This window comes from Rattus norvegicus, chromosome X, assembly GCF_036323735.1.
Source record: "Rattus norvegicus strain BN/NHsdMcwi chromosome X, GRCr8, whole genome shotgun sequence".
Taxonomy (NCBI): Eukaryota; Metazoa; Chordata; class Mammalia; order Rodentia; family Muridae; genus Rattus; species Rattus norvegicus.
The window spans coordinates 25,221,583-25,237,223 of NC_086039.1; the positions used below are offsets into that span (position 1 = coordinate 25,221,583).

A 15,641-nucleotide genomic window follows, 5' to 3' on the forward strand; every position below is an offset into this window, starting at 1 on the left:
TTACAAGTCTGGTAAGACATGTATGTTCTCAATGTACATCAAGCAGCACATGAGATAGCGTAATTTTGTAATATTGACACCTTGTAGAGAAGCTATCCTCATTGTCATACCATGTGCCTATGCACCTGTGTCTATGTTTACATGTTTTGATGTGTGAGAGTGTCTGTGTGCCTATATGTAAATAAACACCTGTTTGTAAGTAATGTTTTGGTGTGTGGTGTTCTCTGTGTGTGTATATGGGCGTGTGTGCATATGTGTGTATGTGTTGTGGACAGTTCTCATCATGATGGGTAGATCAGTCCTGTGGCTACCTTCTTTGACTCCACTTCTGCCTCCTAGAGGTGATTTTCTGCTGCACAACCAAGATACCTGGGCAACTTGAGTATCCTCATGATTTGGAAAAGTCCTCTTCCTATAAAAGGTTGTTTTAAACACATTAAAAACCATCCAAGACTATTCTTATGTTTTTGTGATGTCCTTAGTAGCCTTCCTTGTTCTTTTCCAGAGCTACACAGCCTGCAAAACACACACACACACACACACACACACACACACACACACACACACACACTGTGCAGAGTGCAAGGTAGTGTCTCTTCTGTTTCTATGGTCTACCTGAACTCCCTTATTTCTCTTACCCACTTAAGTGGCCATTTAATAGAACTTTTGATTCTTTTAGACTTTTGGCAGTAGAGATAGTCCTAGAACAAAGAGCTAGTTTGTTGAATCTGTTGATGTCAATTAAACACAAAATGGCTTCTCTGGTGGGAGCTTTTAGACTAGGGATAAAATGTGTACTCCTTCATTTCATCCACCCTTCAACCGCAAAGGCATCCCAGGAATTTAATGCAAGCAAGTATTCATTGTCTTCTAAATACTATTCATATAAATGCAACATGGTACCCAGGGTGGGGGCCAAAGCATGAGGAACACCATTTCAAGTCCAGTCTCTCTCCACACTGGATTTGAGGCCAGTCACACAAGTTTAGGTACAGTCTGGGGTACATAGTGAGTTTAAATCCAGCATATTAAAGTCATAACTCAGATCAAACAAACTATATCAAAGAGAATGTTTTCATTAAGCTGAAGGCTGTGGCACATGCCATTAATCACAGCACTTGGAAGTCAAGCTTGGTCTACATAGAGAGTTCCAGGACAGCCGGAACTACACAGAGAGACCCCATCTCAAAAAATGTCTTCCTGAACGACTTTGGACACCTTTCAACACTCTGTCTCAAAATATAAATTTTTACAGGGCTAGCAATATAGTGCAGTAGTTTACTGCTTACCTAGTATGTGTGACACCATAACTTCAATCTCCGTTGCCAAAAACTAATTTGGTCAGGATTATCTGTTCAAAAATAATGATAATAGTTAATATGGTCCTTGGCAGATTGTTTTGGAGATTAAATGTGATTTCAGGAACCAGCTTGCCACATTCTTTCACTCTGTGCCTCTGTCTAGGATACTGCCACTAGAACTTCCAGAACTCAGTAATCTTCACAGACTAAATTGGATATCTTCTCTCACTTGTCCTTCATTCACCTGAACCTACACCTGCCATTCAGCAGCCTCTAAGGCTAGGCTACATTTTGACCTCACCATCCAGAGCAGGTCTCAGACACATGGTGGCATCCCCTCTCCCTGTTTCTCACATTTAGACTTCTCCTTTTGGTTGAGCTAGGAAAAGGATCTGTCTTAGTTAGGGTTTTATTACTGTGAACAAACACCATGATAAGGCAAGTCTTTATAAAAGACATTTAATTGGGGCTGGCTTACAGGTTCAGAGGTTCAGTCCATTATCATTAAGGTGGAAGCATGGCAGCATCTAGGCAGGCATGGTGCAGGAGGAGCTGAGAGTTCTGTATCTTCATCTGAAAGCTGCTAGACACTGACTTCCAGGCAGCTAGGAAGAGGGTCTTAAAGCCCATACCCACAGTGACATACCTACTCCAACAAGGCCACACCTTCTAATAGTGCCACTCCCTGGGCCAAGCATATACAAACCATCACAGTATGCTTTGAGAATATTTCCCATCATTACACCTCCATTATGTAGCTTCATCTATCCACCATCTCCCCAGCTGAAACAAGCATTGATACGTCTTTCCACACTGACTGAAGCTGAAACAGTTTTTAGTAGCAGACAAATAGCAGTCACATAAGAAATGCAAACTATGGACCAAACAGTGAGTAAGTGCCATCTGTAAATGCTGCTTTTAAAATATTTTAATATTGTGTGTGTGTGTGTGTGCTGGAGCCCAAGGAATCAGAAGAGGCATCAGATCCACTGGACCTGGTTATAATTATGAACTACCATGTGGGTGCTGGGTACTGCACCCAGGTCATTTGCAAGAGTAGTAAGTGCTCTTAAATGCTGAGCCATTTCTCCAGCCCCTAAGTGCTCCTTCTTAAGCAATGAAAATGGAAACTTCTTTAGATCTTTGTTTCCAGGAGTTACGTTCTCATGCAGAAGATAATTGACTTCAGGAAAATGTTTTCCCTTGGATCCGATCTAGCAGTTCATTTCTCATATTTTCTTTCTTTGTCACCAAGGACATGATTATAGATAGTACCTGAAAATAAAGACCCTGAAAACACACTTTTGGAGATGGTGAGGCAAACCATTTATCTAGCACACTCAAGTCCCTGAGTTCTAACAACATCACTTCAAAAAATAACAACAGCCATAAAACAACAATATAAAACCTGACACAATGCAGGCATAGTAGCACATGCCTATAATCCAAGTATTCAGAATTTGGAGGCACCTGAATTTCCTTGAGTATGTGACAACCTGGGCCACTTAGTGAGTTGGAGAAAATCCTTGTATACTAGTGAGGCTATGTCTCAAAAAGCAAAATAAAATTCAAAAAAGAAAAGAAAAGGGAAGAAAAACAACTATATCTAAATAAAAGATATTTAAAAATATGACAGAACAATAGCACAAAAATATGCTTACTGGTTTCCTATCTATCTATCTATCTATCTATCTATCTATCTATCTATCTATCTATCTATCTATCTACCTATCTATATATCAAATACTTTTCACCTTCCCAGTCCTTCCTTCACAGACTCCTACCCCAAATTCTCCTTCCCTTTCTCCTCTGAGAGGGTGGTCCCCCTGAATATCTCCCCACCCTGACACATCAAGTCTCTGCCACATTGTCTCACTGAGGCTAGATAGTCCAGTCATGGAGACTGAGCTGCATGTCTGCTACATAAGTGTTGGGGACCTTGTTGCAGTCGGAATATGTTATTCGATTGGTGGCTGAGTCTTTGAGGGGTCCAGGTTAGTTGACTCTTTTGGTCTTCGTATAGGGTTCCCTTTTCCTCCAGGGTCTTCAATCTTTCCCCCAACTCTCCCATAAATGTACCCGACTTCCATCCAATGTTGGGCTGTGTGTAACTGCATCTGTTTCAGTCTGCTGCTGAATAGAGCCTCTCAAAAGACAGCTATAATAGGCTCCTGTCTGGAAGTATAACCATTGGGAAGGTTAAAGATCATGGCCATTGCTGTTTTGATTATGCTGTGGTTTTGGTTAGCTGGGGTTGAAGAATCATCTGTGATTAACAAGATGCCAGAACTACTAAAGTGAAACCTTTGCATTCCTGGGATGATTGATGCTGGTTAGCTGGAGCTAAGAAGTTAGCAGTGATTAAGAAGAGACTAGCATCACTGAGGTGAAATCTGAGAAGTGTTTCCTGAGAGTACAGAGAGCTGTGTCCAGAGGCAGCCATGGTTGTACCTCATGTTGGCTTGGTAATGTATAAGAGTCACCCAGGTGGTACTGGTTTTGAAACATGAAGGGGTAGCAGCAGATGCTTGGTACTAGGAGAGGCCAGGAGAGGCCATTGGTGAAGGTGTACCCTCAGTGGCAGTTGAAGGCCTAGTACTGAAAGAGTTATGCAGGGAATTTGAGGATTGGCACCATGAAAAGAGCCTATGAGAGACTATTTGTGAAAGTTCAGTCCAGTTGCAGCAGAGGAAATGCCAGTACCATGGGATGACCATGAAGAATACCAGAAGCAGTGGAGAACAGGCAGCTGGAGCCTAGAAGACAAGCTGTGTGCTACAAAAGGCAGAGTTGGAGAAGTGACCCAAGACCTTGGAGGAGCCCAGAAGATCGTGAGTGGATCCTAGACATTGGATGGTTAGAGTTTGTTTTTGCTTTTGACTGTGACTGTGCCCTGATAGTTTTCCCTCTTGAAGTAAGAAAATATTTTAGTGGAGCCCACAGTTAAGAGACTTCAAATTGTAAAAAGACTTTGAATTTCAAAAGAGATTGGATATTTTAAAGGGGTTGAAATTTTAATATGTAAGAATTTGTAGACTATGGGACTTTTAAAATTCTTTAGATTTTGGGGATAAATAAGAAAGTAAGGGTTGAGGCTTAATAGTAATGTATTTGTGTGTCAAGTTGACAAGGGGTCAGTTGTAATGGCTGGTTTTCTGTGTCAACTTGACCCAAGCTGGAGTTATCACAGAGAAAGGAGCCTCCCTTGAGGAAATGCCTCCATGAAATCCAACTGTAAGGCATTTTCTCAATTAGGGATCAAGTGGGGAGGGCCCAGCCCGTTGGTGGTGGTACTATCCCTGTGCTGGTAGTCCTGAGTTCTATAAGAAAGCAAGCTGAGGAAGCCAGGGGAATCAAGCCAGTAAGCAGCATTCCTCCATGGCCTCTGCATCGCTCCTGCTTCCTGACCTGCTTGAGTTCCAGTCCTGACTTCTGTTGGTGATGAACAGCATTGTGGATGTGTAAGTTGAATAAACCTCTCCAATTTGCTTCTTGATCATGATGTTTGTATAGCCAAAACATATGGTTTGGCTTCTTTGTCAAAAATTAAGTGCTCATAGATGTGTGAGTTTACTTTTGGAAGTTCAATATGATTCCATTGATCAACCTGTCTGTTTCTACACCAATACCATACTGTTTTATTCATTTTTAAAAAAATCGTTATTGCTCTGTGATGTCTGTGGGAGTTCTTTTATTGTTCAGACTTGGTTTTGGCATCCCAGTTTTTTTGCTTTTCCATATGAAGTTGAGAATTGTTCTTTCAAGGTCTGTTAAAAAATTGTGTTGGAATGTTGATGGAGATTGCATCCAATCTGTAGATTGCTTTTGGTAAGTTGGCCATTTTCACTGTTAATCTTATCTATCCATGAGTATGGAAGATGTTTCTATTTTCTGATATCTACTTCAATTTCTTTCTACAGAGACTTGAAGTTCTTGTTATACAGATCTTTCACTTGCTTAGTTAATTTATGTTATTCCATAATTTCTCAGTCTGTTTATCATTTGTATAAAGGAGAACTGCTGATTTCTTTGAGTTAGCTTCACATCCAGCCACTTTGCTGAAGGTATTTATCAGCTGTAAGAGTTATCTGGTAGAATTTTGGGGATTGTTTATAAATACTATCATATTATCCACGGATAATGACACCATGACTCTTCCTTTTCTTGTATCCCCTTGATCTCCTTTTGTTTTATTGTTCTAGCTAGAACTTCAAGTACTACACTGAAAAGGTCTTGTCTCTGATTTTACTGGGATTGCTACAAGTTTCTCTCCATTTAATTTGATGTTGGTTGTTGGTTTGTATATGTATCTTTTATTATTTTTATGTATGTACTTTGAATCCCTGATCTCTCCAAAATTTTAACATGAATGGGTGTTTGATTTCGTAGAAGGATTTTTCAGCATCTAATGAAATGATCATGTGATTTTTCTTTCAGTTTGTTTGTATAGTAGATTATGTTGATGGAGTTCTTTTTTATATTGAACCATTCCTGCATCCCTGGGATGAAGCCTACTTGATTGTGGTGAATGATGCTTTTGATTTGTTCTTGGATTTGGTTTGAAAGAAATTTGTCTGAAGTTCTCTTTTTTTGTTGTTGTTGAATTTTTGTGCAGTGTAGGCTTCAGGGTAACTGTGGCCTCAGAATGAATTAGGTGGCATTCCTTTTGTTTCTATTGTCAAATAGTTTGAGGAGTATTTGTATTATTCTTTGAAGGTCTGGTAGAGTTCTTCACTAAAACCATCTGGCCTTGGGCTTTTTTTGTTGTTGTTTGGGAGAATTTTAATGATTACTTCTATTTCTTTAGGGGTTTATCGGACTGTTCAGATAGATTACCCAATCTTGATGTAATTTTGGTAGGTGGTATCTGTCTAGAAACACATCCATTTCATTTAGATTTTCCAGTTTTGTGGAGTACAGCTTTTGAAGTAAGACCTAATGATTTTTAAAATTTCCTCAGTTTCTATTGTTACATCTCCCTTTTCATTTCCAATAGTGTTAGTTTGGATACTGTCTCTGTGGCTTTTAGTTAGTTTATCTAAGGGTTACCCATCTTCTTGATTTTCTCGAAGAACCAGCTCTCGGTTTTGTTGATTCTTTGTATTGCATTGGTTGGTTTCAGCCCTGAGTTTGACTATTTTCTCCCATCTACTTCTCTTGGGTGTATTTACTTTCTTTTGTTCTAGAGCTTTTAGGTGTGCTGTTAAGTTGCTAGTTTGAGATCTCTCTTATTTCTTTATTAAGGCACTTTGTGCTCTGAATTTTCCTCTTAGCAATGCTTTCATTGTGTCCCATAAGTTTGAGAATGTTGTGCCTTCATTTTCATTGAATTCTAGAAAGTCTTCATTTTCTTTATTTCTTCCCTGACCATATGATCATGGAGTAGAGAGTTGTTCACTTTCTATTAGTACGTAGGCTTTCTGTTGTTTCTGTTGTTGAAGCTCACCTTGCTGTATGGTGATGTGATAGAATGCAAGGGGTTATTTCTATTTTCTTGTATCTGTTGAGGTTTCCTTTGAGTCCAATTATATGGTCAGTTTTGGAGACGATTCCATAAGGTGCTGAGAAGGTGTATTCTTTTGTTTTTGGTTGAAAGGTTTTGCAGATGCATGTTAAATCCATTTGGTTCATAATATCTGTTACTTTCATTGTTTTTCTTTTTAGTTCTGTTTGATAACCTGCCCATTGGTGTTATTGTGTGGAGTTCAATGTGTGATTTGAACTTTAGTAAAGTTTCTTTTACAAATGTGAGTACCCTTGCATTTGGGGCATAGATGTTCAAAATTGAGATGTCATCTTGGTGGATATTTTCTTTGAGTATGAAGTGTCCTTTCCCCAACCCTTTTGATAACTTTTGGTTGAAAGTCTATTTTACTAGATATTAGAATGGCTACTCCAGCTTGTTTCTTGGTTCTGTTTGCTTGTAAAATCATGTTCCAACCCTTTACTCTGAGATAACGTTTATTTTTGTTTCTGAAGTGTGTTTCTTGTATACAGCAGAATGATCAATCCTATTTTGGCATCCAGTCTGTTAGCCTGTGTCTTTTTATTGGTGATTTGAGTCTATTGATGTTGTGAGATATTAATGACAAATGATTGTTAGTTCCTGTTATTTTGTTTTTTGGAGGTGTTACTGTGTGTGTGTATGTTTCTCTTCTTTTGGTTTTACTGTGAGATGATTAGTAACTTGTGTTTTCTTGGGTGTAGTTATCCTCCTTGTGTTGGCGTTTTCCTTCTAGCATCCTCTGTAGGCCTAGGTTAGTAGAAATATGTTGTTAAAATTTGGTTTTGTCATTGAATATCTTGGTTACTCCATCTATGGTGATTGAGACATTTGCTGAGTATAGTAGTCGGGGCTGGCGTCTGCAGTCTCTTAGGGTCTGCAAGACATCTGTCCAGAATCTTCTGGCTTTTAGAGTTTCTGTTGAGAAGTCAGGTGTAATTCTGGAGGTCTGCCTTTATATGTTACTTGGCAGTTTTACCTTGCAGGTTTTAATCACTTTTCTTCTGTATATTTAGTGTTTTGATTATTATGTGGCAAGAGGATTTTCTTTTCTAGTCGAATCTGTTTGCTGTTCTGTAACCTTCTTGTACATTTATTGCCATCTCTTTCTTTAGGTTAGGAGAATTTTCTTCTATGATTTTGTCGAAGATGTTTTCTGGCCCCTTTGAACTTAAATCTTCACCTTCTATTCCTATTAGTTTTAGGTTTGATGTTTTCATAGTGTCCTAAGTTTCCTGGATGTTTTGAGGTAGGAACATATTTTTTACATTAATGAGTATTTTATTTTGGTAATATTGCCCATTGTTTATTCACTTTAAAATGAGTACACTATCAAAATTTCTATTCTATGAATATACTAAGAATAATTAATTTACTGTTTTTACAGTGCTATAAAAATATATAGTCTTGCATATCAAGGTCAAGCAGCTGAGCTGTATAGCCAGCCTTCATTTTTCTTTGTTGTTGTTGCCATTGTTGTTATTTTGAAATAGGTCTTACAATATTTCAATATTCAATATCCCAGGCTGGCCTCAAGCCATGATCCCATGACCTCTGCCTCTCAAGTGCACCACCACATTTGACTCATTTAATTTTTGAGGTTTTATTAAATGTCCTTTAAAACAAGTGGAAAATGTAATAGCATAAATTGTCAAGTTTCCAGTTGGAAACTATGGATCAATATATTCCTAAAGTATCCACTTTAGTAGAATTTTTTTCCTTGAGATTCTCATCTATAATAAAATGGTCTAATATGAACTATAAAGTTTGAATTACTAGGAGAGTTTTCCAAGTAGTGATGGAGGTTAGTTTGACAAGTGACTAGAGTTCTAGTTCTTTCATTTGATTTTTCAGTTGTGAGTGGATCATTAAATGTTACCCTTGCCATTCTTTTATGATTAGATTTTTTCTCTCTACAATTCTCCCTTTTAGTTCAGAAACAGGCTCTTTTTCTTTCAAATATAAATTGAATACAATTATAATAATTACAAAAAATTGAAAACTATGTGGTATGATACACATTAACAATATCTAGTCCATTTATATTTGGCAGCTTAGATAAAGTATTCAATTATCTTTCTTCTCTTGATGAGTTTAGAGCTTTATGTCTAAATGATTTTCTATCCTAACTTGTATTTTCATCCTAATAACATCTTTTTAAACCTAGACCATCTTCTTAAATGTTAAACAACTTAAATTGTGGGACTAACTATTTAGTCTTCAACCTAATTATAGATTGGAGATAGGAGTTAGGAACTTTTCACGTTGTCATTTATTTTGATTGATGTATCCATTTCTTCTATGGTATCTTCTACACCTAAGATTTTCTCTTTCATCTCTTGTATCTTCTTGGTGATGCTTGTACCTGTAGTTCCTGTTCTATTCCTTAGGCTTTCCACTTCCACGGTTGTCCCCATTTGTGTTTTCTTTACTGCTTCTATTTCCCTTTTAGGTGTTGGAACATTTTATTCATTTCCTTCACCTGCTTGATTGTATTTTCCTGTATTTCTTTAAGGGAATTATTTTATATCATCATTTAAGGTCTCTGTTATCTCCATGAGATGGGATTCAAGGTCACGGTCTTACTCTTCAGGTGTGTTAGTATATTCAGGGCTTGCTGCTCGTAGGAGAGCTGGGTTTTGATTGTGCTATATTGTATTGGTTTCTATTGATTATGTTCTTGCACTTGCCTTTCACCTTCTTGTTGTTTCTGGTATTGGCTGGCCTAGGTATCCTGGGTTGGAGCAGCCATCCAGCAACGCAGTTGGAATTGTGTGCCTCAGGTTTGAGCAGTCCTCCTGGAAGGTAGGCAGAACCATGTGTTTCAGGTTAGAGCCAGCCACCTGGGAGGCAGGTGGAGCTGTGAGATAGGGTGTACTTTACTGATCCAAGACTGTTCCAGGTGTAGGTGAGGCTGGAAGATGGAGCTTCAACTGGGCAGTGCAGAGCCCAGGGCTGCTAGGCTTGTTGGGGCCACAGCAGGTGTGGATGTTTGGGGTGGGGTATGTGTCTCACCTGTAGAGTCAGCTTCTTGGGAGGCAGGCAGAGCTGTGGGGTGGGGTGCAGTGTGCTGATATGCCACTGCTGCAGGTGTAGGTGCAGACAGGAGGGAAGACGGAGCTCCAACCAAGTACTGGTTTCTATGCATTTTAGATTTGCTTCCTGGTGAACATTTTCTTAAGTTCTTAAGACATATGACAAATATTCTAGTGAATTGGTTTGCTTCAAGGTGATGTACACTGAACTGTATTTGTTTTCCAGAATCTTATATTATTTTTGTTAATTAATTAATCATTTATTGGTTTTGCTATATTACTTTTTTTGTTTGTTTATTTATTTTATATAGGGTCTCACTATGAAGCCCTGGCTGGCCTGGAACTTGAAACATAGGTTATGCTGGTCTTGATATTTCCCAATATTACAAATTGGTGATCATCTTCGTGGCTGAATATCTGTATTCAAGCCTCATTGTATATCTGAACCAACCATCAGAAATGGAACTGTTAGAATTTATTGTCAAGCCATAGTAAATTCTCTTAGAAGGATCTTCTTGTAATTTGCTCAGGCCACATTCCCAATAGCAATTTTCAGAAACATTTATTACATTTATTACATTCATTTTCTCAAACATTTATTACATTTATTACTTCCTGTTACTAGTCACCTAACTGACAGTGTCTCAGGCTTGAGGAGCCTGTCCTTATTTTGTCTTGTATTTCTTTGCAGTTGTGTTCACTGTCATCATGATATTGTTCAACAAAGGTTCCAGTTGCCAGGTAGGAGGTTTTGCTTTGTCCACCATAGCATGGATTCTTTGCATCACTTCCATGGGCCTCCCACAGTGGCGAGTGTGGTACTCGAAGGAACCTGTGATCTCTTACCCTACTGTGGCCTTTGTGGGAGTGTGGAAAACCTGCATCTACCACCATGACAACTTCAGCAATATTAGAATGTGTTACCAATACAGCTACCATGACACCTTCGTTCCTTTGGATATTCGTGTTGCTCAGCACCTGATGTTGATCACCTGCATTTTCTGCCTGATTGGAAAAGCAGCCACTGTTGTTGCTCTTAGAAATGTGTACACAGGAAGACAAGAGCGGGATGTCACCTACAATGCCTTTGGCCTTTCAGCGGTTCTGAACATCATTGCCAGTAGCTTTGTCTTCCTTGCTGTCTTGTGCAATTATTTCTCCATCATAAACAATGAAGGGATTGCTTTTCCACCATCTTTCCATATGCCTTTTTACCCACATATTCAGCAGGTTGGCATTGCCATGGTAGTGGCATTTCTAGCAGCCATCCTGTTTTTGTGCAGTGGTGTGATTTTCATTTCTTTCACATTTCCCTTAAACATACAAGTTCTTCCTAATATCTGAAACTGAATGTACTTCACCTTGAAAAACAATCCAAAACTTCATGTTGCTACAGCAAGGATTTTTGAGATGACTAAAATTTCCAAGGACTCAGCAATGTCCAAATGGCCTGTGACAGAAAATGGCCAAATGCCTCTTTATTATCTTTTCTGTCTCATTTGTTTTATTACTTCATTGGTCGGATTATGGACTTTCATTAAAATGAACTTACCTACTTGTCAAGTGATCTTATGAAATTACAGTTTTAATTGATGGCACTGAAGGAAAAATGATTAATAAACCTAGAATATATGAAAATGAATGTCAGAGCACATTAATCTTTCATATCGCTCTCTGATTTCAAGTCTAAAAACAAAAGCTGACATATTTACCGTGTCATAATAATCACATCTCTGCCCTAAGAAGTTTTCCAAATGTATTCAAGTTAACAGATCAGTTTTAAAAACTTCCCCTGTATATTAAGAAACTCAATAATCTGAAGATGTGTATATTTCCTTTAATAAGCAATCATTTCCCACCTCTGTGTCTGACCTAAGAGCCCTTGAGACTATCATATAAAACCTTTTGACTCCTGCTAGCAGGCCACTAGGTACAACTAACTCAAAACCAAGAATATCATCCAATAATATATGAAATCTATATCAGAGATTTACCTACTTTGTTGTAATTCAACTACTTAATATTCATACCAGTGCATTGAAAGATGCCTTGGATTATGACCTCATTTTGTTCCTTAACCATAAAAGTTTCATGAGTAACTATAAAAACTTTAGCTTTTTTTTTTTTTTGGTTCTTTTTTTTTCGGAGCTGGGGACCGAACCCAGGGCCTTGCGCTTCCTAGGTAAGCGCTCTACCACTGAGCTAAATCCCCAGCCCCAACTATAAAAACTTTATATATGATAAACAAATATCCTTTCACTCTATTTCTTGTCTTACATTGTTGCCCTATTTCTCTCCTAGATAGGGATATCATGTCTAAAGTTCAGGTTCATTTAAGTCTCATTGATAATCTAGTGATTCTTATAACATTCTTGTCCTTCAGTGCTCTATCCTGTAATGGTCTAGAGTTCACTGGGACCTCAGACAACATCACCCCACAGTCTGTGTATAGACCCATACCTCGTCCAAAAATATCCTTCCTAAATTCTAGAATTCTTCCGTTCCGGAGAACTCATTAACAGTCATTTCTGTCACAATTACTCTTAAGGACCCTAATCAGGTTCTCTGAACTGATAATACTCTTAAATGCAAAGGAATTAAAAGGTTTACTGATGATAAAACCCGATGGGGTGGCATTGGCTATTGTGGTTGGGGCTGGGTAGCTCTGAAGAACCCCCTGAAACCTGAGTTGGACTTCTGTATCTGTTTGCTGTTGTGCCTCCTCCTCAGTGGACCCTACACTTAAAGGATGACATCTAAGAATAAAGTCCTGCTGAAGGGCATCAGCCTGGGAGATTGTGGTTGCTGGAAAGACATGTCTCATGAACTAGCATATGAATAAGTTTAGTAGCCAGTACAAAACCACAATAAGAGCAGGGGGTGATGGTGGATTACAGAATTGTTACCGTGTGGATCTGGGATACAGCTGGTCAAGAATGGTTCCAGTCTCTTGGTGTGGCCTTCTACACAGGTACAGATTGCTGCATTCTGGTGTTTGATATGACTGCCTCCAACACATTCAAAACCCTGGACAGCAAAAGAGACAAATTTCTTATTCAGGCCAGCACCTAGGAGCCAAAGAACTTCCCTTTTGTGTTGGGAAACAAAATTGACCTCAAAGACAAGACATGTGGCCACAAAGAGGGTATGGGCTTGGTGCTACAGAGCAAACAATATTCACTGCTTCAAGACCATTGCCAAAGAGTTCATCAATGTGGAGCAGGCTTTTCAGACAATTGCTCAGAACACCCTTAAGCAGGAAACAGAAGTCGAGCTATACAATGAATTCCCTGAACCCGTCAAGCTAGACAAGAATGACTCAGCCAATGCCTCTGATGAGAGATGAAGTTGTTGAAGGGGTGGTGATCACAGAGCACAGAGTGTTTTATAGACCCAGAACTTGCACCTAGGTCTTCAATGTGTGTCCCTCCTCCTCTAAACAGAACATGATTTTTAGCATCCAGCTGTCAAAAGTAATTCTGCCAAACACAGTTATCTAACACACACACACACACACACACACACACACACACACACGAGAGAGAGAGAGAGAGAGAGAGAGAGAGAGAGAGAGAGAGAGAGAGAGAGAGAGAATTCCAACTTGTATCTGTGAGGGCTCCAGAGGCTCACCATAAGTTGTATGGCTCATGATGGAAACCCTGGGCACTCTGAAGTGCAGTGGGCATGGAAAGATTCTTCTGTCCACTGGAGAGTGGGAGAACTGTTCACAGTGCATATGTATCTAATTATATTATTTTAAGACAGTTTTGTGGGACTTTTTACCCCTACCCCTCCTTGAAGATTCTGTGGGAAGGCTGGTGCCCACGATCCATTCTGAACAGGCTGTTTTGTATCTGCTAATGCTTGTTACTTTTAACTAATCAGAACTTATTTTTAACAGCATTCATTTATTATGTAATGCTTCTTGTAGCATTCCTAGAAAAGAAATGTATAAATTAGTATAAGGAATTCCTGAACTGTGTGTTTAAGTCCCCTAATGAAGGCATGCAAGATATAGGGTTAAACCCTATCCGGATTACATAGTGTTGGAGACTCAAATTTGGAGGTCCTACTAGTGGCAATATTCTGTAGATACGAAAATTATGTACTACTTTTATCAAAGATTTCAGAGCCAAAAAGCTTTTCGTCTTTCCAGAGGGAAAAACTGAACTAGACAGTTCCCTTCTGTGTCTAAATTTTCCAAAAGTATATTATAATATACTAGCATAAATATTAGTATGTACAATGGATATATTGCTTTTACTACAGAAATTAAAATTCTCATTATCCTCTTTTTAAAATTTTTTATTAGATATATTTTTTTACTTACATTTCAAATGTTATTCCCCTTCCCGGTTTCCTGTTCATAAACCCCATCCCTCCCCACACCCTCCCCCATACGGGTATTCCCCACATACTTCTCCCTTATTGTTCCCCCATATTCCCCTGCATTGGGGGTCCAACCTTGGCAGGACCAAGGGATTCCCCTTTCACTGGTACCCCAATAAGGCTATTCTCTGCTACATATGCAGTTGGAGCCCAGGGTCAGTCCATGTATAGTCTTTTGGTAGTGGTATAGTCCCTGGAAGCTCTGGTTGGTTGGCGTTGTTTTTATGGGGTTGCAAGCTCCTTCAACTCTTTCAATACTTCCTCTAATTCCCCCCAAGGGGGGACTATTCTCAGTTTCGTGGTTTGCTGTAGCATTGACCTCTGTATTGGACATGTTTGGATATGTCTCTCAGGAGAGATCTATATCCAGTCCCTTTCAGTGTGCATTTTCTTTTAAGCTTCATCAATCTTATCTAGTTTTAGTGGCTGTATATATATATGGGCCACATGTGGGGCAGTCTCTGAATGGCCATTCCTTGAGTCACTGCTCTAAACTTTGCTTCCATATCCACTCCTATGGATATTTTTCCCCTTTTAAGAAGGAGTGAGGGCATCTGAATTTTGGTCATCCTTCTTCTTGAGCTTCCTGTGGTCTGTGGATTGCATCTAGGGTAATTCGAGCATGTAGGCTAATATCCACTTATCAGTGAGTGCATACCAATTGTGTTTTTCTGTGATTGAGTAACCTCACTCAGGATATTTTCTAGTTCACTCCATTTGCCTATGAATTTTATGAAGTCTTTGTTTTTGATAGCTGAGTAGTAATGTACCATATATTTTGAATCCATTCCTCTGTTGAAGGGCATCTGGGTTGTTTCCGGCTGCTGGCTATTATAAATGAGGTTGCTATTAACATAGTGGAGCATGTGTCTTTGTTGTATGCTGGAGCATCTTTTGTGTATATACCCAAGAGAGGTATAGCTGGGTCCTCAGGTAATGTAATGTCAAATTTTCTTTTTTTTTTATTAACTTGAGTATTTCTTATATACATTTCAAGTGTTATTCCCTTTCCCGGATTCCGGGCAAACATCCCCCTCCCCTCTCCTCTTCTTTATGGGTGTTCCCCTCCCCATCCTCCCCCCATTGCCGCCCTCCCACCAACAATCTAGTTCACTGGGGGTTCAGTCTTAGCTGGACCCAGGGCTTCCCCTTCCACTGGTGCTCTTACTAGGATATTTATTGCTACTTATGAGGTCAGAGTCCAGGGTCAGTCCATGTATAGTCTTTAGGTAGTGGCTTAGTCCCTGGAAGCTCTGGTTGCTTGGCATTGTTGTACATATGGGGTCCCGAGTCCCTTCAAGCTCTTCCAGTTCTTTCTCTGATTCCTTCAATGGGGGTCCTATTCTCAGTTCAGTGGTTTGCTGCTGGCATTCGCTTCTGTGTTTGCTGTATTCTGGCTGTGTCTCTCAGGAG

At 39.2% G+C, this 15,641-nt stretch overlaps 1 protein-coding gene and 1 pseudogene across 3 annotated transcripts in view; both read left to right on the plus strand.

Moving 5' to 3' along the window:
* Window positions 1-11,492, plus strand: part of Cldn34a (claudin 34A) — a 68,489-nt gene extending 56,997 nt beyond the window's left edge. For 2 of the 3 annotated variants that reach the window (XM_063280262.1, XM_063280263.1), the window contains one exon: window positions 10,531-11,481. In XM_063280262.1, the coding sequence (XP_063136332.1) occupies window positions 10,531-11,183 (653 nt within the window). In that variant the 3' untranslated portion in view covers window positions 11,184-11,481. Of the gene's footprint in view, window positions 1-10,530 lie in introns of all 3 variants that reach the window. The other variant, NM_001109366.2, reaches the window with a different exon arrangement.
* A 131-nt stretch (window positions 11,493-11,623) lies between these two features.
* Rab7a-ps1 (RAB7A, member RAS oncogene family, pseudogene 1) lies at window positions 11,624-13,426 on the plus strand (annotated as a pseudogene).
* The last annotated feature ends 2,215 nt before the right edge of the window (window positions 13,427-15,641 follow it).